Source organism: Microcebus murinus, chromosome 7 (assembly GCF_040939455.1).
Source record: "Microcebus murinus isolate Inina chromosome 7, M.murinus_Inina_mat1.0, whole genome shotgun sequence".
Taxonomy (NCBI): domain Eukaryota; kingdom Metazoa; phylum Chordata; class Mammalia; order Primates; family Cheirogaleidae; genus Microcebus; species Microcebus murinus.
Genome location: NC_134110.1, coordinates 946,763 through 969,322, shown reverse-complemented (window position 1 = coordinate 969,322; position 22,560 = coordinate 946,763). Strand labels below are relative to the sequence as shown.

The following is a 22,560-nucleotide window of genomic DNA, read 5'->3' as shown; positions in this document are numbered from 1 at the left end:
TACTTCCCACTTTGCCCAGCTCCTGGCGACCACTAATCTTCCTGCACGTGTGTCCTCCCGTGGACACTGCGTAGGGATGGACTCATACAGCAAGTGGCCTTCTGTGCCTAGCTTCTTTTATTTAGCATGTTTTCAAGGTACATTCATGCCGTGGTATCAGAATTTCCTTCCTGTGGCTGAATAATATTCTAGTGTATGGATACTGCATTTTGTTTATCCAATCATATGCTGTTGGCCAACTGGGTTTTTTTCAATTTTTTGTTTTTATAAATAATGCTGCTATATAAACATTTGTGTACAAGGTTTTGTGTGGACACCTGTTTTCAATTTTCTTGGGAATTAGAAGTAAAATGCTGGATCATATAGTAATTTTGTTTAGTTTTATAAGCAACTGCCAGACTGTTTTCCAAAGCATACCATTTTACATCCCCACCAACACCATACAAGGCTTCTCCGCATCCCTGACAACTTGCTACTGTTACTGATTCTAGCAATCCTAGGGGGTGTGAAGTAGTGTCTCATAGTTTTGATTTCCATTTTCCTAACGACACTGAGCATCTTTTCATGTGCCAATTATTGGCAACCTGTATAGCTTTTCTGGAGAAATGTCTATTCGAATCCTTCGCCTATTTTTTAATTGGCTGTCTTTTTATTGTTGAATTATAATTATCCATGTTTTCTTATCAGATACATGATATGAAAATATTTTTTCCCATTCTCTGGGCTGTTTTTCCACTAATGCCCTTTGAAGCAAAAAACTTTTAAATTTTGATATAGTTCAATTTACCTATTTTTTCTTTGGTTGCTTGTGCTTTAGGTGTCATATCTAAAAAACAACTACCTAAACCAAGGCTACAAAAATTTACACTTGTTTTAGGAGTTTTATAGTTTTAGCTCTTACATTTTTTTTGGTCTTTGATGTATTTTGAGTGAATTTTTTGCATATGGTATGAGGTGGAGAGGTACAATTCATTCTTTTCAGTTTGCAAATCTCATTTTACCTCCATTTTATCAGTAACTTTTAATGCCCTGTAAAGGGGACATGCTTATCATTCTCCTTTAAAAGTAATACAAATAAGACTCAGAGTGGTTAGTGGCGCTGTCAACATATGAAAACAGAAACTATGAATCCAAATTCCACATTTTTTTTACTATGACCCAAGATATGAGTGACTGAGACAGATTAACCAAATTTAAGCATATTATTCAAAAAAGGCAGCCAAGTATGATAGTTTTAGAGTATACCAAAATGCTTAAGTCTGTTTATAAAAGCTAGCCTTTGTGAATTAGAAATCTGACTTACATTCCTAAGTGACACTATGTGAGGTACTATTTTTTTAAATTAAAAATCATAATTAAATGAGAAACATGCTGCAATATGCCAAATTCTCAGTTAAACATAAAAATTCTTCAGAGCGATGAGGCCAAAATGAAAGCAGTACCACCCACCTGGTGGCAGCATATCCTAATTATAGGCAGAATACCTGCAGAGAAAAAAGCTGTTCTGAAAACTCCAATAAAAAATGTTAGGAAATTCTGGCTGAGTCACACAGGCACTACTCATATACCCTCCTCCACCTGGGAAGGTCTTCCATCTGGGAAGGTCTTCCTACCTACATAAACGTCCTCTGAGGGAGGCAAACGACTGGCAGGAAGAAAACAGATACCTGTGTAGCTTGCCAACCCAGCTGGCCCTACTCTGGGAACCGCAGGGGACTGGATGTGCCAACAGAACGTACGTATCCACAACCCAGTCCAATAAGCAGCACAACTGCCCGTGGAAAGACGACGAGTCTAGAGTCGGGTTCCGGGACTCTAGTTCTAGCTCATACGACCATATGATTGAATCAAAGAGACTTTTTCTCTGTCTTCATCCATCTATTAAAATAGATGAAAAAATTTTCTCTGTATTTGTCCTACTGAACAAGGAAATCATCGTAAGAGTGTGTCTGTATACAGTATATATCTATCTATATGTACACAAACATTTATATTTGTGTATTGCTTATATTAAGAGGTATCTTTAATTCAACAACATAAAACATTTTTTAAAGCTAGGCTATTAAAAAAGATTTTACGTTGAAAACTAATCCTCTCTTAAACTCAGATGAAACTTATACCTAATTTATCAAAGATTCTGCTATGCTGAAATTATAAACACTAAGCTTTTTTAAAGGGTACTTAAAAGTTAATACTGGTTTAACCTGAAAGTCAGTCAAATTAGTCAGTCTAAGTTTTAAAACCCTCTACAATTTTTCCTAAGATGATATCATGAGTGCAGTTTGAATTAATGTACTGAGGCTAGGTGGAGAAAACTACGCTTTTCTCCACACACCATGAGCAGTATAAAAGCACTTCCTGTGATGACAGCTCACTAACCTACAATCTCTATTCTTCGTCAAACCTGAACAATTGCTATTGTATCCTTAAGCCTTATACATTTTTTTCACTACCAACATTCTAAAATTTGTTCTATCATAAAAGATAAATAACATTTTCATGATTAACAGCCTGTTTTCTTCCTAACTTCTTTCTCTCTCAAAACTGATACACAACCCTTGCCTCCTGAAATTCTCCTTTGGCATCTATGGTCTGAAACCAGCCAGGATCCAGGTAGCTTCTGTCTCTGCTCCTTTGCTGGCTCATCCTCTTGCCTGCTTCCTTGTTTTTAAACTCTCATTTTTCAACCTACGCTGGCTGAGATTCTAACTCTCAGGTATAATACTGATCACTCTACACATTACATGGCTACTATCCATCTACAACCTCCAAATGAGCTCTTTCAGTTCTGAAAGTTGATAACCTCCAACTAACTAATTGCATCTAAAATTTTGTCTAATCACATTACCTTTTCTAGCCTCCTTGTCTAAGGTGACCACACCTTTGCCACTATCATAAAATTGGAAGCTCTGATACCGCCCTGTCTCCTTATTTCCCATGTCCAGTGATAACTGAGTCTTGGAGTTCTTTTCTTTTTTCTGCTTTTAAAATATCCATCATCTCTGCCCTTCCTTAAATTTTTCTATTTAACTAAAAAATATTTTTTCACTTAAAATATTTATGAATTTATAATAATATATGCTAGGTGGAGTAGAATATTTATGTTGACCACATAGTAATCTTTTGCTACAGCAAAATCTACACAAATAGGCAAATTATGTCAAGTATTAGTTGGGCATGAAATCAAAGCCGGGTAATTAGCTTATCTAAATTTAAATTTAGCAACTAAAACCAAGACTGCCAGATCTGTCACCATAATGTGAGCACCATGCACGATGGAAAGTGTCACTGGTCAGACAGAACTGCACCTGCTCATCCCTGGGCTTGTCTTTCCAGACTATCTTCCTCGGTTAACACTGTTTCCACACATGCTAGAATGTAACTAATTAAGCACGTATTATTTCATGGCCTCCTCTGCACTGTCTTCCCCACTAGGAAAGCCTTCATACAAACACAAAAGTCCTCCTGCATCGTTTTGCTCCAAATGATGCGGACAGGAAAAGCACCAGCACGTGCAAGGACATGAGACACTGGGAAGTGGACACGAGGAGCAACTGCAAGTGGCTACTGCACTGTCAATCGCAGGTGGGGAAGGCGGGGTGACTGCCAGCCAAGTTGTACACAGTATCTCAAATAATTTGAGTCAAAAAACAAGAGAAACAGATACCCCTCAAACCAGCAGATCCTGTTTGCTTGGAGAGTAAATAGTTTTTAGATTAAACTGATCAAAATAGTAAGAGAATACTGCCACATGTTCATCTAATTATATTATTCAAGCTAAACAAAATTTTTGATTTTTAGATGTTTATGCTGATGAAATAATTACTTGTGATAAATGGCTCCCAACATTTCAGAAAATTAAATACTTGAGGATATAAACTATTATGTTCATAAAGAAAATGAGTAGAAAAATATGTACTTTAGGTAGGCAATTTTTTTTAGGTAGGCAACTTTTTACACATGTGCCTAGGATAATGTCTGGCCTACAACACTGACATGTTATATAATGACAAAACACATGCGAGTTCATGTGCAAACCTTGCAGATCTTCTGTTTCAGGTACTGCTTTGTCCACAGATGTACTGTCCACTTGGGAAGATGCTACAGATTCTGATAAAAGTGACTGATTTGATACAGGGCTAGAAAGGCAAAAATATTTCATTTTAAAAGATGATCTTCACACATGAATATTAACTAAAGTGATATAGTAAGAGTTTAACATATCTAAGTAGATCATTATGGTAAGAGCACCAATATACTTTTTTATAACTTAAACATAACCACAGAGCTTTGAAACTAGAAACCAATTTGGATGAGAATTTTATAGCCTTAGAAATAAAGCAATAGCATATATCCTTTGTGTATTTCAAGTACCAGATGAATTCACTAAACGAAAACTAGCATGATAAAGGTGTGCTTAAGGAACCCTAACGCAAAGCTGCAAATGATATCTGTGCGAAGAGGACTGCACATCTCCTGTTATGATCTGGAAAAAAGGAACCATAGTATAGAAACTTAATATATTGGTTCCTGACAGCAGAATAAAAATGAAACACGTATTTCTGTATGCAGGCTTCTAAATGGTGTGATTTCAGAGTTAAAAAGAAAAATATATTATGATACAAATAAAAATGAATACTGCATCATGATATTAAACAAAGAGAACCTGTGACAAGATTGTTTTTTCTAATACAAGACAATACTTGCAAAATAAAACTAAATTTAAAGAACTTAACATGCTTCAAAAGGACTTCAGGGATGGGTCAGGATATACTATGAGAAAGAAAAACAGAAAAAGATAACTGAAAAGGTAATCTAAAGACTTAAAACAAAACCCCTACCCCATAATGTAATAATAAGAAAAAGCTTTTTCTAACTAGTTAGTAATCAGACAGATACAATTTAAGGCCAGTTAACCCTAAAGTGGCTTGACACAGTTTTCCTTAACAGAATAGATCAAAACCAGAACGCACTCTTCCCTTTCCTCAGCAGTGCGGCTGCACTCCAGAGACTGCGTCTCACCTTGGCTGCGTAGATGAAGGCGTGGCGTCTGGCGCTGACCGGGCTTCTGGGACACTGCCATCTGTGCACTGAGCCGGCAGAGGCTCGGACAGACTACTGACAGAGGTTGCTGTAACAGTACCACATTTCACATTAGTGATGCTATGCCCAGGGCAGTCTAGGGCCTTATCTAAAAAGAAAAATCAAGGTCAATTTTCCACACAATATAGTATATGAATTTTGTTTTACTATGTAATATGTCGATTATTTTTAGTTAAAAAATTTTTAATAGCTTACAAACAAAAAATATGTAAATTTTAACCAAAAAGGAAATCATTACAAGTTATTTACGTTAATAAACTAAATTCCTATTTCTCAGGACCAAATGTCACCCAAACCCAAATCCTTTAATTCAAACACATCTTCCAAGTGCTAGTATACAAATGAGAGATTTAAAATATAAGATAATTTAGCAGTAAGGCAGACATTCTAAACCTTAGAATTAAACTTGGGCTTGGCACATTATGTTATATTATTTTCCCTGTACTTCATAAAGCAGAAATGTAGATGATGACTTAATTTAAAAACAATAATTTATATTTATTAGATCTTAGCCTTAAGAAAATTTGGACAAGTTTCTAGTAAATGCTTGTAGTTTTTGGCTTGAAACAATGATAAGAAAGACCTCATACAAAATTTTAAATGAACTAAGTCACAGCCTGAGTCTTCATTAAGCACAAAAATCTATGACATTTTAGGCACTAACCTACATGAGAACTATTCTATATAAATACTTCTGACACTTCCCTTATGCAGAGCTTATATTCAGAATTTCCTCAGTTCCAGGAAAACCCTTTGCACAACAAAAAGGCATGAAAAACCCAAGTGAACTGAGGTTGAATATCCCTTACTCTGAGTAAATCCATTACGCCCTCCTGCTGAAGGCAGGCTTTCTCTAAAGTCAGTTGTAGTTACTGATGATCTGCTCTTTTCTTCAATAACTAACTTAGCTGCAAAAGTCACCCAGATCAAAGAACCAAGGTTCTTTTGTAGGCTTCACTCCCTTCACCGTACTTTCTAAGACAGCTACATAGACATCACGTGTCTCTCTATTTAAAAATAGTACTAGAGTTCTGTAGCACAGCAAATAGGACTACAAAATGGATTTACAGTATTTTCAATGAGCGATGATACTCTTATTCCTGAGTCCCCTCCATTGACCATATCACAGTGTGTAATGAAGAATTTTACTGACAGAAATGTGGTAATGCAAGTACAATGTGAGAGCAGGAAAAGGCACTGGGGTACGACAAACTACCTAAGACCTAAGTGTATTTCAATTATGAATACTGTTTTAGCAGAATTACTCACCAGGTGGGCTTATTCTACCATTACTACTATTCTGTCTTTGAAGATGTTCTTTATAGCACACTGAACACATGCCATTTGTACGAGGGTTTCCATAAAATCCGCAGCCAGTGGAACAAAGCATAGGCACTTGGCTGTGATTAGTTTCTTGAGCCATGTTCCTCTGCTGCACACCTGAAATTTACATAGAATTAGCAAAGAACTCAAGACACAAAACTCCCACCATACATTATCCAATAAAGGAAAACATCCACATATATTACCCCTCAAACCACTCTCTATAACTGTCCCCCGACCTGGGGCTAAAGATAAAGAGAAAAAATAAAGACCAAAAGGATACACACTGAACTTTTCTCTCCACCTCACTCTACACAAGCAGGTCTGCACAGGCTCAGAAAGAAAGTACAAAGAATTCCTAAAGGAAGGTATCACCAGAAGGTTAAGGAAAATCCCTTACATCTAGTTCAGTGTGGCCCCTCCTAGTAATAAGAAATATAAATTATGAGTTTTGCTATATAACTCTTTAATTTCTATGTATTTAAACTTTTCCTGGAAGTTCATATGCTAACTTCTACACAGCAAATTTATAATGATAAATTGAAAATAACCTAAATGTCTAACATTAGAGAATGGATTTTTAAAAAAGTATTATACATATTAATGACAGAAGTTATGCAGTCACTGAAAATATAGAATACTTAAAAACCCAGGTGACCCTGGTTAGAATACTTTTGCTGGGGGAAAATGCTGATAATGAATGAAAAGGCACAATATGAAATGTACATAAAATATGTTGCCAATTAGGAGGAAAAGGAGCATCTATTAATCATCAAAAAAGTTAGTAAAGAACATGTGCAAGGATGGAAAAGCTAGTGATTCTTTTTCTTGATTTGTACCTTTTCTGTCCTTTTAAAATTCTCTAAAATGAACACACCACTTGCCTAATTTGGGGAAAACTGATTTATTTTTAAGTATTTAAAAACAAAAGCTAAAATTAAAAACAGGACAGAGGCATTAGTCAGCCACGGAAGTGATGCTGGGACTAAGGAACTGTTTGGGAACCACATTAATAATCAATTACAGCAGATGGAAGAACCTCATGTGTCAATTTCTCCCATAAAGCAACTGGTTCTTTGGCATAAATAACATGACAGAAGGCACTAACAGGCTCTCTCTCTTATTAAAAAGCAACTTCCTAAATGAAGGTTGACTCCAAAATGTGTGTATGTGTATTACAGATGAATCTATGTTCAAAGATCATGAAGAGTGAGACTAACCAAAGAAGGAAAATGTTTTGCCACAGAAATTCCCTGGAATTGACAAACACCTAAGGAAAGCAGTCACGGCTCACTATTATCAGATTTCTCTTTGCCTAAATTATTTGAAGACTGTTGAGGGGTGGGAAGAATTTAATGCAAATTTCACAATCAAGAGCAGTAGTAATGCAATTGAGTGCAACAAAGCAGCAGGCTTTTTGTTTGCTTTTAAATAGAAATGTCCTAAAACTGTAGGAATATTTAGACCTTTAGCCTAGGAATACAGTTTCCCTGGGATTTTGACAAGCATCTTCCTTACTCCATGATGACAAGTCATTTCAGAATCCAGATCCCTCCCTCTTCTGTAGTGCTGTAAATATACATATTAAAAAAAATAACGATGGTATAGAAAAGCTCATGGCAAATATCTTTGTTTATTTTTTTCTTGCCTATGTTCATGAGGGATACTGATCTGTAGCTTTCTGTTTTTAAATGTCTGTCTGGTTTTGGTATTAGGGTAATTCAAGGTCATGTAGCTAATTAATAAGTGACAGAGCTGGGATTCAATCGAGGTAGACTGGCTTCACCAAAGTCCACACTCTGAATTAAATCACTGGTCCTCAAAGTATGGTCCACTGACCCCTATGAACGTCAAAGCTGTTTTCAGAGTAACACTAAAAAGTGACTTGCCTTTCTCACTGTCACGGACACAAGCACTAGCGGTGCAAACGACAACGGTGGAAAAACAGCTGAAGCCTTATCAAGGAGTCAGATCAAGGCAGTGGCACTAAACTGCAGTTAGCAGGGTACTCTTCAATGTCATGCTCTCATAGTAAAAATTATTAATTTTATTAAATCTTGACCCTGAACACAAGTCTTGTTAATATTTTGCACGACAAACTGGGAGGCAGGCATGAAGCACTCTTGCTGCACAAAGTAGGATGGCTGTCTAATGAAAAAGCATCTGAGCAACCGTTCAAGCTATGAGCTGACCAAGTCACCTTTTTAATGGGACATGGTTTTTATTTGAAAGCATGACAAACTGATTATACCGACCTGAGTATATGGCAGACGTTTTCTTATAAATAAATGAAGTACATTTGTTACTTCAAACAATTAACAGTATTCATTATCAAAGACAACATTCAAGCAAGCATTCAAGTGAAAAAATGCTTAACAAGCATCTCTAATATTTTGAGTTTTCTGGTAAGATCAGTGGTGATATTAATGAACTGTGATTAAAAAATACTGTATCAACATTTCAAGGCTCTTCAAAAGACAGTGAGTGAACCAGTATTTTCCAAGTGACCAATGTATGATGGTACAAAATTATTCATGAACAAAAGACCCATTCAAAGTAGAAGAGACTTGGGAGGCCGAGGCGGGCGGATTGCTCAAGGTCAGGAGTTCAAAACCAGCCTGAGCAAGAGCGAGACCCCGCCTCTACTATAAATAGAAAGAAATCAATTGGCCAACTGATATATATATATAAAAAATTAGCCGGGCATGGTGGCGCATGCCTGTAGTCCCAGCTACTCGGGAGGCTGAGGCAGAAGGATCACTGGAGCCCAGGAGTTTGAGGTTGCTGTGAGCTAGGCTGACGCCACGGCACTCATTCTAGCCTGGACAACAAAGCGAGACTCTGTCTCAAAAAAAAAAAAAAAAAAAAAAAAGTAAAAGCAAAGTAGAAGAGAGACCAATGAATTTTAATGTAACAGGACAAAAGGTTTTTACATGGTTTCAGATTCCATGTCAAAACCATCCTTTAAGAAACTGTCAAGTTTTGGTGTATTATCAAAGAACAACCCCTATTATCGGAAAAGGTTATTAAAATGTTCTTTCCTTTTCCAGCTACATATTAGCCCAGATTTTCTTTATAATGCTGTAACAGACTGAATGCACAAGCAACTATGAGAATCTTGCTATTAAGCCAGACCTTAAAAAAGATTTGCAAAATGTGTTAACAATGTTACTCTTCTCAGAAAAGAATGCAGGGAAGGGGGAAATAATTATTTTTCATAAAATATTCTAAAATCAGTATTTAAAATTTTTCTCAGCTTTAATCTGCAATATGATAAACACCACTAGCTGTAACACTCATAAACAAAAGTTCCTCACGGCATTCAATAGTTTTAGAGAACGTAAAGGGTCTGAAACCCAAAACTCTGAGAGCCCACTGCTATAGACTATGCATTCTCAGCACAGGCAGTGGCGCCTCAAGGGGCAAACGCCGATTCTTGGGGAAAATGGGGCACAAAAACCCTTACTCTTTATGTATAAAATGCATCTGTACATACAATACATAAACAGACATATAGTATGTGTGTGGAGGTGAAATTTATAAAGGTGGGGGCCAATCTGTAACTCAAGAGGCATAAAGGAGTTCATGGATTACTTAAAAAAAAAAGAAAAAGAATCAACCTTACTTATTCATCTTTAGGCCACAAAATGTACCTTTACATGAAGATTCAGGAAGACGAAAAACCATGAAAGGGTGAAGTAGTTTATCTGAATGTCTAATGGCATCGATGGGGCAGCTATGGCGACACTGAAGGGCTGCCGCCCCTTGCCACACTGCAGGGCACACCAGATGGCATTCACATGACCAGGGAGGAAAGGGTCAGAGAAGAGAAATGAGAAGACAGAACAATCCCTTCATTGCTGCACTGTCGCATTCATTACGAAGCCACAAATCCAAGGACACAGAAAGCAAGATTACCCTACCCCTCCTAAGAAAATCACTAGCATGGTAAAATAAACGAGTCTATGAATTAGAGAAGATTCATAAAATGTGAGTTCTGACTCTTCCTAACATTCATAAGCAAAACTATAAACCATTACTCCCCTCAAGCCCCCTAGACAATACTTACCACTTATTAAGAGTTTATTATGGGCAAGGAGTGGCTTTTATTGTTTTATTTATATCTCAATTAATCCTCCCAAGAACCCTATGATGTTGGTGCTACTGACATCCCATTTTTAAAATTAAAAAATGAGACTTAAAAAGACTTAGTAACTTCCCCAAGGCCACAAATCTAGTAAGCAGCTAAATCAGAGCCTTTTGATAACTCTAAAAAATAAAAAAAAACTGACTTTCAAAGTCCATCATATCTCTATGAAACTAAAATTTTGTGAACATTCATGAATTCTTACTACTTTCATTTAAGGAAGAATTTTAAATTTAATTCATTTGCTCAATCTTAAGATAGTATGCTGCTTTAATTAACTGTAACCATGCTCCCGAAAAAACTTGTTTTTCATTTGTGTCTTTTTACCTAAGAAGTTCTTACCAGCACAAAAAATTCAAGATTAAATATTTTATGACTACAAAGAAAATTCATTACCAATTATTAAAACTCTGACAAAAGAACTGTAATGAATGAATGTCACACAGACTCAATTACAACAACAAATACATATCAATTAAACTTATTTTCCTTTGCTTTACTCCCTAGAGTTAAGTCACCAAGTTCTAATACTTTTCATTTTGAAATGTCTAATGCTCTTTTATTTCCCATTCCAATCATGGTCCTCATCACTTCACACCTGGGTTATTTTAACAACTTTCCCTTTTTGTTTTACTGCCTTTCATCCCAATCCATTTATCTAAATTCTCCTAAAACATCCTATTCTCCTTATATTACTTCTGCTTTAGTTATTGTACAGTAATTGCACCATAGAGGAGTACTCAAGCTAGCACTCATGCTTTACATAGTTTACCCTAGCCAGCATTTCCCTAGAAAGCAGGCTGTGTGTAAACAGAATAAGCTTGGAGTCAGGTCGGCAGCAGTCTGAATCCCAACTTTGCCATTTTATTGCCTGTAAGAGCTTGGACATGTTATGAAACTTCCCTAGCCTCAGGTCTCCAAGAGGGTGCTTATATTATCTATCTAACCACATCAAATAATGCCAGGCACACAGCAGAAGTTCAATAACTGTTCTTACTCTGCTCTTCCTCGCTTCCATCTGTTTGAAACAAATCATGCTCACTCCTTGACACAAGCTTCTAGCTCACATTGTTCCTTATTTAGTCCACTTTTGCACTCTGTGTATAACAATTCTATCTATTTCAGGAAATCAGTTTAAATTCTACTTCCTCTGGGTCCACTTTCTGCTCTGTACTCCTAAAGCAGCTGGCTGAACCACCCTACTGGAGCGCTTAACCTCAGCGTCACTCAAGTGCCTCATCGGCCTGCAACTCCGTTCCCAGTGGAGCTCTTGCTTCCTCGAGCCCTCTCTTTAATGGCTAATATGAATCCCACAAAATATTTTGTTGAATAAACCGTATCTCATTATTGTTAAAAGTATTTATATCAGGCAAAAAAAAAAAATGGTTATATTCTGTTGAAAAGGGGAGAAAAGAGATTGATAAAAAAAATGTTTTAAGCCAAGCACAGTGGTGTGCGCCTGTAGTCCCAGCTACTTGGGAGGCTGAGGCAGGAAGATCACTCAAGCCCAGGAGTTCCAGACCAGCCTGGGCAGCATAGTAAGACCTTTCTCTTAAAAAAAGAAAAAAAAAAAAAAAGGTTTCACACTGCAGTATTCATAATTTATATATTAAAACAGCTATTCAGCAAAAATGACCTAAGACAGTTACAAAACACAAACATTTTTTTTCTCATTTCATTGTTTTTCTCCCTCCTCCTGAAAGAAATAGAGAGAAAATACAATTTTTGGTGATGAGTTAGTCTAGAGAAGTTGTGAACTGGAAAACTTGAGTTAAATCTGATCCACAGCCATGTCTGACCGGCCAGCATCTATCAATTTTTTAAAAAATTAGTTGTTAGCATTTAAAAATTAAGAAATATCATACAAAAATTACAGATTTCCAGCTTCTCTTAAAAAATAGGAAGGCTTGACAACATCAGACTCATGTTTTCAAAATTAAAACCCATTGGTTAGGGCCCTATACTCTCCAATTCGAGACCACCTTCACTTTTAGTTACCCAACCACTCTTAGGTTTTTAATCCTTAGGTTAATGTCTATGATCTTGCCAATCTGGGATCTTCACTATTAATTTCAAGAAGAAAAAGAAACATAACATGTTGAGTTAAATAAGAACACACATTAAACTCTGAACTCCTACGGCAAGACAAGCCCCTCCTACCTCCTGTCTTCTTTTAATCACTGGGAAACTAACCCCTCAGAGTTAGCTAATTCTCTTTGCAATTGTATCAAATGGAGACCTCAGAAGAGACCAAAGTAGAGTTTATGGTACCATCCCAATATAATTTTTTTTAACTTTTGTAATAATAATTGATCAAAACAGGAATCTGGCTTAGGTACTTGAGATTCCTGGAGGCACATGAAATTCCCCCAAGTTCTGAGAATTTGGCTCCCCATCTGTCGTATGGGGTGGAGGAGGAGGAGGAATTCAGGGAAGTTCCTAGAGCAAATAGGTCAGAAAATATGACTTGCTACAAACATGTGAGAAGAACGCTACTCACTCTGATAAAAGAATGGGGACTGGGACTAGGGCTCCTACTGCACTGGGGGTGCTGGTGGTGCTCTGTATAGCAGTCCCCAGTTCCCTACGTCAGGCTGTCTTCCCTGCTGCTGACTGGGCTGAAAGACAAAATGTACCAGTCTGGCTAACATGAGGATAACATCTTTGGGGATACTACATATTCTTTCCCAACAAATAATTAATTCATCATTTCCAACATATTAGGCTGGCTACATAAATGTAAGAGAACCCAAAGTTAATTCCAGTAAATACAAATCTCATTTTTCCAGCATTGACTGGTATGATAAATTTCATTGAAACAGGCTACCGAAGAGATTTTATTAATAGAGTAACTCTGACTGGCCTTCCTATCTTAGGTGGCTCTCATGTACTACATTCTGCACAACAATCTTTAAATCAGGGGTTGGCAAAGTTTTCTGTAAATGACCAGACAGTAAATATTTTAGGGTTTGCAGGCCATATAGTCTCTGTTACAACTACTCAAAACTCTACTGTTGCCATGCACACGTAGCCACAGACAACACACAAACACAGAAGCATGGCTATGTTCCAATAAAATTATACCAATGGCCACTAAAATTTGAATTTCACAGAATTTTCATGTTACTAAATGTTATTCTTTTGATTTTTCCCTCAACCACTTAAAATATAAACACTATTCTTAGCCCATGGGTTGTACAAAAATACGTGATAAGCCAAAAGCTTGTCAACACTAAATTAAATAAGCAATGACTTCAATGTAATCATCACTATCAATAAGGGGGTGGGCAGAAAGACAAAGGACTGAATCGCAGGTACCATTCACTGTAGGGCTCTCTAATCCAAAGCTGAATATAAATTTTAAGCATTATTTATTCTTGTTAAGCCTCTTGTGTGTCTTGGTTACTTGGTTAAGTACTCTTGGTCCCCCATACCTGTGGGTTCTGCATCTGCAGATTCAATCAACCTCAGATGTGAAATACAGTATTCCCAGGACAGGAAACCTGTGGATGCGAAGGACTGACTTCATATCTGAAGGTTCCACAAGTGCATGACTTGAGTGTCCACAGGTTTTGGTATCCACGGGGGAGGAAGAGCATCCTGGGAACAATCTCCCATGGATACCGAGTGATGACTGTGTATGTTCATCGCCCAAGGAGGGGAAAGGACTACAAAAGGCAGTATCTCACCCAAATCTGTAACTCTAAGCACAGTTTACATGGAGAGTTATAGCTATGACATGACGTCATAAATGACGGACATGCTCTCAGTACAAACACACCTCAATTTAGCACACTAAGGCTAAACAAATCTGTGGTGTCTTAGCAATTATGAAATCATTCAATAATTGAACCTGAAGGGTTGTATCGGTGAAACCCGACAGTTTTTGTCTGCCTAGTATGTTTCCTTCCTTGTCCTTTCAGGTAACAGAACCTCTTCCTTGTAGGAAGACCATTTCATTTCATTTGCTTTGGGTTCCTCCCCCCGTGCTGACCTGGCTCAGAGGTCAGCACAGGAGCCAACCTGGGCACGCGGCTCGAGCTGAGCCAGCCGGCCCTCCCTGGGTTTCCTGGTGCTACTGGGAAAAGGGCAGACTTTTCTCTGGGATTACTGGCTCAGACACACAGTGTAAGCCTGGTGTTGCTGGCGGCCATCTTTGCCTAAGCAAAGCAAAGGTGGGGTGGGAGGGGGAGGGGAGAGACAAACCTTGAAAGGGCCCAAGTCCTGCGCCTACCTTGCTGAGGTCAACTTCACTCCTTAAGATTCCTCAGTTATATGAGTCAAAATTCTGGATTTATTTTAGTTTGGTTTGGGTTGCTGTCACTTGCAATTTAAAGTCCTTAGAAATATCAGAAGCAATTACTAAATGCTGCCTTACTAAAACTCTCAAACCTAAGAGAATAATCAATGCAAAGCAAAATGGAAGACATTCCATTAGTTCAATCCAAAGATGTCCTATAGTAAAGAAACCTACAAAAGTAGCGACCAGCAATTCCCACTTATTTTTCTTTTTAACATATAAAAAGTACACAAGTCCTACGTAAGTTTTAAATTTTCACAAACTGAACACAACTGTGTAACCAGTACCCAGATCAAAAAGCAGAACATACTCCAAAAGCTTCCTCATCCTTTTCCGGTTACTATCCACTCCCATACAAGAATTACAACTACGTTGACTTCGAACACCCAAGATTAGTAACTTTTCCTGTTCTTTTATAAATGGAATTATACAGTATACACACATTCTGTGTCTAGCTTCTCTCAAACTATTTGTGAGAATCAACCATGCTACTGTAGCTAGTTGTAGTTCATTCTTATTGCTATGTGGTGGTGTATCCTATCATATTAACAAACCACTATCCCTTCCAGTGTTGATGAGGATTTGAGAACTTTCTAGTCTAGGACTAGTAAAAATATTGCAGTTATAAGTGTTATTTTATGTGTCTTCTAACTGACACACACACCTAGGCATGGAAATGCTAGGTCCAAGGGTATATTTATCTTTAGCAGATACTGCCCAACAGTTTCCCAATATATTATCATTACACAAATTTACACTCTGCTGGGAATGTACGAGAATTCTGGTTTTCTTCCTCTTACCAACACTTAGTACCATCTGTTCCCTTAGTGGCCCCAAAGACATACCCACGTCCTAATCCCTGGAACCTACAAATACTAAAATGATATGATTCAATTAAGGATCTTGAGAGGAAGCTCTTATCCTGGATTATCCAGATGGGCCCTAGATGCAATCACATGTATCCTTATAAAAAAGAGGCAAAAGGAATTTGAGATAAACACATACTGACACCTTGATTATGGACTTCTCAACTCCAGAATCATGGGAGAATAAATTTCTTTGTTTTTAAGCCACCCAGTTTATATTAATTTGTTATAGTAGCTCTAAGAAATTAACATATCTGCCTTTCTATTTTAAATATTCTTGTGGGTATGGAGTGATATCTCACTACAGTCTCACAATTTTCACTGTCATTAAGATTAATGCTGCTGAGCACATCTGCATATGCTTATTAGCCATTTGGGTGTCCTCTTCTGGTAAGTGCCTGTTTTCTGTGCTTTTTTTCTGTTGGATTGTTTGCCTTTGCTTATTATGTCTTCCACTTTGTGGCTTGTCTTTTCCATTTTTAATTGTGTCTTAGACCAAAATTCATCTTAATCTAAATTTTGTTAATTTTCCTTCGTAGTTAGTGCCTTCTCCATGTTATCTAATAAATCTTTTCTACTCCAAGGTCATAGAGATGTTCTGTATTTTATTTCTAACTTTATTATTTTACTTTTCACATTTAGATCTATAATCCATGTGGAGTTGATTTTTTGGTATGGAATCAGGCAGGGATTAAGATGCATGTTTTTCTGCATGTATTTATTTGCGTGTACACACACATATCTAATTAACCCAAAACCACGCACTGAGAAGAGCCTCTCTTTGCTACGACACTGCGGCCTCACCTTTGCCCGTACGTCGGGTGCCAGGTGCGCGTGGGTCTCAAGCCTGTGCTACCGGTCTCCCTGTCTACCCTGTTTTAAATTACTGTAGTTTTTGGATATCTTTCATCAGCTTTGGTTTAGGTATCTGGTACCTGTTTTTTTCTTCCTCATGATTTTGTCGGCTATTTTTGGCTCTTTATATTTCCATATGTTTTAGATATAGTTTGTCAATTTCTACTTTAAAAAAATAGGATTTTGATTGGAATTGTGTCAAATCTCCAGATGTGCATACACTGTAGATTCCCTCAATTTATTTAAGTCTTCTTCAGGTTTCCAATGATCTTTTACAGTGTTCAGTAAAGAAGTCTTGCCTATCTCTTTTTAGGTATTCCTAGGAATTTGTTTAAAATCTACTATAAATAGTATCTTATTTTAGAATCTCATTTTCTATTTGTTTGTTGCCAGCCTTCAAGGTGGCCCCAGCTTCCCTGAGCCTGCTGGTGTTCAGGCCATGTGTGGCCCCACACGCATCAGTGCTGGTCCGGGAGAGCCACAGAACACAACAGAAGTCATGGTTTATCACTTCCAGGTCTAGGTCACAGGAGCCCTTGTGGCTTCTGCTTTGTTTTCTCTCTTGGTAACTTACTTTGGGAAAGCTGGCTGCCACGTCATAAAGAAGAGTATGTATGGTGAGGAGCTGAGGTCTCAGATATATGAGTGAATTGGAAGCAGACCCTACACCTCTGGTCAAATCTGTGGATGTGTGGCCTTGGCTGACATCTGGACTGCAACCTCAGGAAAGACCCTGAGCCAAAACCATATACAGCTAAGCCACCCCTATATGCCCAAAACAAACTGTGTGAGATAATGTTTGCTGTTTTAAGCCACTAAATTTTGGGTGACTCCTCATGCAGCAACCGATGACTGCTGGTTACTGCTATCTGTGTCTCCCTGCTTCTGCTCTCGCCCTCCTCTAGTCTATTTTCGACACAGCAGCCAGTGATCCTGTTAAAATTTAAACCACGCACATTGTTTGCTTACTCAAAATGCTCTAATGGTTTCCCAACTCACAAAGAGTAAAAGCCAAGCTCCTTCCCATGCCTGGAAGGCTCTTCATAATCTGGACCCGTCACTTGACTTACTCTTCTGCTCCGACCCGTCCTGCACGCTGCCCGGTGTGTCGGGCATGTTCCCATCTCGACGCCTTCGTGCCTGCTGCTCCTCCTACTCTCCAGAAACCCTCACGACTAGGCTCCCTCACCTCCTTCAGGTCTTTACTCAAACATCACCTTTTCAGGGAAGCCTTCTCTTACACCCTATTTAAAATTGCCCACAGCATCCTTCATAACCCTTTCTAGTTTTATATTTCTTTAATGCCCTTATCCTAATCTTAATTTACTATTAAATTGTACTTATTTTGTCTGCCCTTTCTTTACTAAAATGTTACCTCCATAACAGCAGGGATTTTGTCCGTTTTGTTCACTGATGCTTAAAATAATGCTCTGCGAATGACAGGTGTACAGTATTTGTTCAGTGCAGGCACGGAACCGCCCTGCCATCTCACCATCGCACTACCACTAGTAGCCAAGCATTTATCTGAAGCCAAGAGACCACAAAGGCTCCTTTTAAAGCTGAATCTGCTGTTTAAGAAGAGATCTGGGTCTGGTGGCAGGGTCCACTACATATGGTTATACAGTCTGTGCACTAAACAAAGACACCTGGCCTCATGTCCCAAGACTTTGGGCATCTTTTTCAATTCAGACCACTTAGAAATAGGTTCACTTAGCAACTTGCCTAATTTAGTGTACCAAATAATAATTTTATGAGTGAAATTAAATTGCAGTCAACTTCACATTCTCAAACTGATCTGGGTTCCATATTGCACACCCTAAAGAACCAGACACCGTTTGCACCAGCACAAGGCCACCCAATGTCCACTTTTTCAAAAAGAGGGGAAATCCACTTGAATTTTCTCACTGGCTTCCACATTCATGGACACTCATTTACTTTTATTCTCATGGTTCACAAAAGGCCTCATTGCTACACAGAAAATAATAACTTGTTAGGAGCTCTCCGAGTATGCCACACTTCCACCTAAGAGAATACCACTTTTTTGATTAAAAGTGTGAGGGAATTTTTTCTAAAACCTTCCTCTCAAAAGTTTATAAAATGATGTATCAATTATTCTGGATGTGTGCCAACAGAAACTTACTAAGTGCTTAGGCCCAGGATTTATAATTGTGGGAGAGGATGAAAGTATGTGGTTTATCAAGGGAGAGAGTTCTGTGTGCCTGGAATATAGGATGGTGGGAAATGATCTTAAAAACAGAGTAAGGCCACATCATGGAAGCTCTCTATCTAAGGAGTCTGAATTTAAACCTGTAGGCAATGGGAAATCCCATTATTCCAGAATGAAAAGGTAAACAAATGCTGTTCATTAAATATTTTATTACCATTTTCATATACCTTACATTGTTCTGAACAGACTTCAAGGCGACTTTAGAAATGCATGCTGTATAATAATATCAAAAGTAAGCAGAAATGGTCAATGCAAGGGAAAACAGTAGAAAAAAATAAAGAGAAGTCAGAAATACTGTCAATAAATAAAATCCAGGCCGGGCGCTGTGGCTCACGCCTGTAATCCTAGCTCTTGGGAGGCCGAGGCGGGCGGATTGCTCAAGGTCAGGAGTTCAAAACCAGCCTGAGCAAGAGCGAGACCCCATCTCTACTATAAACAGAAAGAAATTAATTGGCCAACTGATATATATATATATAAAAAATTAGCCGGGCATAGTGGCACATGCCTGTAGTCCCAGCTACTCGGGAGGCTGAGGCAGAAGGATCACTCGAGCCCAGGAGTTTGAGGTTGCTGTGAGCTAGGCTGACGCCACGGCACTCACTCTAGCCTGGACAACGAAGTGAGACTCTGTCTCAAAAAAAAAAAAAAAAAATAAAAAAAAATAAAATAAAATCCATGCCCATTAAGGCCTCTTCGCTAATTAGAAGCCATTCATTTAACTCTATTCTTCCTAGCAGCCTCACTCTACAGACCATGCACTGAAACATGTGCCATGGCCTTACAAAGCCCAGAAACTTCATCTTACTCATCTGCGTAACGCAGTGTAAAAGAAGCTAAACTACATTTGCACATCTAGGTAAAACTCTGTCACAGGGGTGGGCACAGGAACAATGAGAAGCCTATGCTACTGTGGTAAGGTGAAGGGCAGGAAAAGACAGAGGAGAAAGAGTACCAGAGCTTTATGCATGGTGTTCACACACTCCCACACGTACTTTATATCCCAGTAAAGCTAATTAGCTTCTTAGCACTTTCCTCTACCCCCTTGATAGAAGAGTAATATAGAACACATAGAATCATCTCAGAGAGATAAAAGGAAATTTGGGACCAATTTACTATCACGCAATTTCCCCTAAAATCCTCTATAGTTATAAATGCTTCTCCCTTTCCCATTGTGTGTCCTTTCTGCCTGAACTCATTTTAAAAACCAAAGTTTCATTAGTATGTTTCAAAGACTGCTTTCACCTTGAATTTTCTTTATTTTTGACACTAATTAAAAAATAGAAAGGAGAGAAGAGTGTTGAAGAACTGTACACAAAATAGCAGCACCAAATTAAAGTTGGCTTTACAGCCAAATGACTGTAACTGGGGAGTTAATCTCATGACAGACTAACATTTCACCAAAGTGAGGCTTGTCATCATTAAACAAGGAGATTTTAATATTTCTTCTCTAGAGCTATGGAATGATTAGGAACTAGATAACCTCTGGAGATCACACACTACTACTATATGTGTACTGACTAACACAGAAAGAAAAAAATGGGGCACACTGAAACCTCTGAGTTTTTCACCAGTTTCAATGCAGCTACATCTCACTCCCCTTCATTTCTGCTATACACCCTTTGACTACTTTCAAAGAATATCCATATTCAGTGTGTACTCTTCATGTTTCAAATATCTTCTCATTTACTGATTCTAAAGACAGTCCATTTTAATTTTCCTCCAGCCAACACATTTGTGACATGAAAGAGAAAGTAATTTCAATTTAATGCAAATACACCATTCCAAACAACTCTCCTTCTACTCCCCATGCCTCACTAAGCAGTTAACAACATTTTATAAATCTTTATCTACATTCTCATCATTTTGCTCAATACAACGTTTTGTATTTTGGTTACCCCATCTGTACAAACCATGCGTTCTTCTAAAGGGGGAGGAAAACATCCAATTAAGAGTCTCACTGCTGCACCCACGAAGGAAGAAAGGGAGGAAGCAGAGAAAACAGACACTCCCCCCCAAATGGATTCTTAAGGTGGTAACTTTTAGTAAGAGAAAAGAATTTTTTAAATAGGGATTTATATTATTAAAGCACTTTAAAAAATAAAATTGGTCCTGGTGGTCTAGTGGATAGGAAAAAAATAAATAAAATTGGCAAGCTTTAAAAGACTTCCGACTGCATTAGGAAACAAGAGTTCCTTTACTTTGAAATGCATATGCTCTCTGATTAAAGCTATTTTTTTGAAATATTAACTTTAAAAATTATTAATTATAATATAAAATATTTCCAGGAGTAATTTTCTACATTAACATCAAACATCCTATTCCCTAAATACATTTTGTATGCTTGTTTGGTCAAAGTATTAATTTCAAAAGGCTGAAATCAACTGCAAAATAAACAGCAATCTGAATTATACTCTTTTGCTTCACAATAATAAATTTAGTAATACAGATTTCAATGCTTAGAATAATTCTAAGAAAAGATGCATAGTCATTAATGACATTAGTTATAAGTGTTACTGCACAAAAATATTTTATAAATAAAAAGTTACCACCCACTCCACCCTTGGTATCCTACCCACCAGAAGAAAAACAGACCCTAAATAACGTCTCACCATGCTGACTTAAGCATATCTTTAAGAATTTTTTTTAAAAAAAGTAAGTTACTATGCCCAATTACATAGGGTGACAGGCTTAAATCTCTACTCACACAGTTGAGGTTGATGAGCAAACAGCTGTCCTGTATCTTGAGACAGACATTAGCTTCCTGCCTTCCCTATCCTCATAAGCAGCTACTTAAAGTTTGAGTTTTATGCAAGAAAACATTTTAAAGCCTTCAGTGTTTTACTGCAGCAGACTTCAGATTCATTCCTGTAACACATTTAATATGAAACAGAGTTGAGACAATTAAAATTTATTATGTGCCATATTTTAATCATCTAAAATTTTAAGGAGTGCTTTCACTACTATAGCTACGTAGAAAGGGTTGTTGAGGTAAAATTAAGAAATAAAAACATCCATTTGGTATTTGACACTAATGTATACTGTAACATGTAACAACATGTATGTAACTTCAACCTACAGACTTTTTACTGGCCACAGGCTAGGTAAGGATTACTTTTTATAATCTGTCCCCAAAGTAAGCAAAAGCAAGTAGTTTTCTGTTTTTCTAAAGTCTGGCTAATTTCTTTAGAACAAACCACCACCAGCTAAAGGGCACTGTACAAACAGTGAGTGGAGTTCGGTCGGTGTCCCAAGGGGTCTGAGTTAGGGCTCCTGACAGGGGAACGGGCCTCTGGGTCCTGTCGCAACAGCAGGAGCAGCCATGTTTCTGACATTCCCGGGGTTTAAAGCGCATTTCCTGACAGACGCCAAAGTCTACCGCAGCATTATTACTATACGTTAATCAAGTGTTAGAAGGTTTGTCTACAAAATAAAAATGCATTCCCATAGAAAATATTTTATCCTACTCAAACTGAATTTTCAAAACAAAAAACCAGAAGGTTTGTAAATTAGGAACTACAAAAACAAGATTAAAATCCTTATTTTTCCATCCCATTAACAAGTATGTATTACACAGGCAGTCACAACGATAACTTGCACTGCAGAAATAAACAGTAAAATTTTTTAGAAAGTAGCTGGGAGTGGTGACGCACACCCCAGCTACTCCAGAGGCTGCAGGATCGATCGATCACTTGACACCAGGATTTTAATTTAAAAGACTTAATTTTTAAAAAATTCATTT

At 37.7% G+C, this 22,560-nt stretch overlaps 1 protein-coding gene and 1 long non-coding RNA gene across 8 annotated transcripts in view; one reads left to right on the top strand and one right to left on the bottom strand.

Annotated features, from left to right (window-relative positions):
- Positions 1–11,932, top strand: part of LOC105864352 (uncharacterized) — a 35,213-nt gene extending 23,281 nt beyond the window's left edge. The window contains exons 7-8 of one of the 2 annotated variants that reach the window (XR_012920064.1): positions 3,436–3,585; positions 11,699–11,932. This is a non-coding gene — a long non-coding RNA (uncharacterized LOC105864352). Of the gene's footprint in view, positions 1–3,435; positions 3,586–4,989; positions 6,545–11,698 lie in introns of those variants that run through there. The other variant, XR_012920063.1, reaches the window with a different exon arrangement.
- The window catches only part of ZFAND6 (zinc finger AN1-type containing 6), a 69,960-nt gene that overhangs the window by 11,205 nt on the left and 36,195 nt on the right, over positions 1–22,560 (bottom strand). For 2 of the 6 annotated variants that reach the window (XM_076004688.1, XM_076004689.1), the window contains exons 3-5: positions 6,373–6,543; positions 5,023–5,191; positions 4,039–4,139 (exon numbers count right to left, since the gene is read on the bottom strand). In XM_076004688.1, coding sequence (XP_075860803.1) covers positions 4,039–4,139; positions 5,023–5,191; positions 6,373–6,543 — 441 coding nt within the window. Of the gene's footprint in view, positions 1–4,038; positions 4,140–5,022; positions 5,192–6,372; positions 6,544–22,560 lie in introns of those variants that run through there. The other 4 variants (XM_076004690.1, XM_076004692.1, XM_076004691.1 and 1 more) reach the window with 3 other exon arrangements.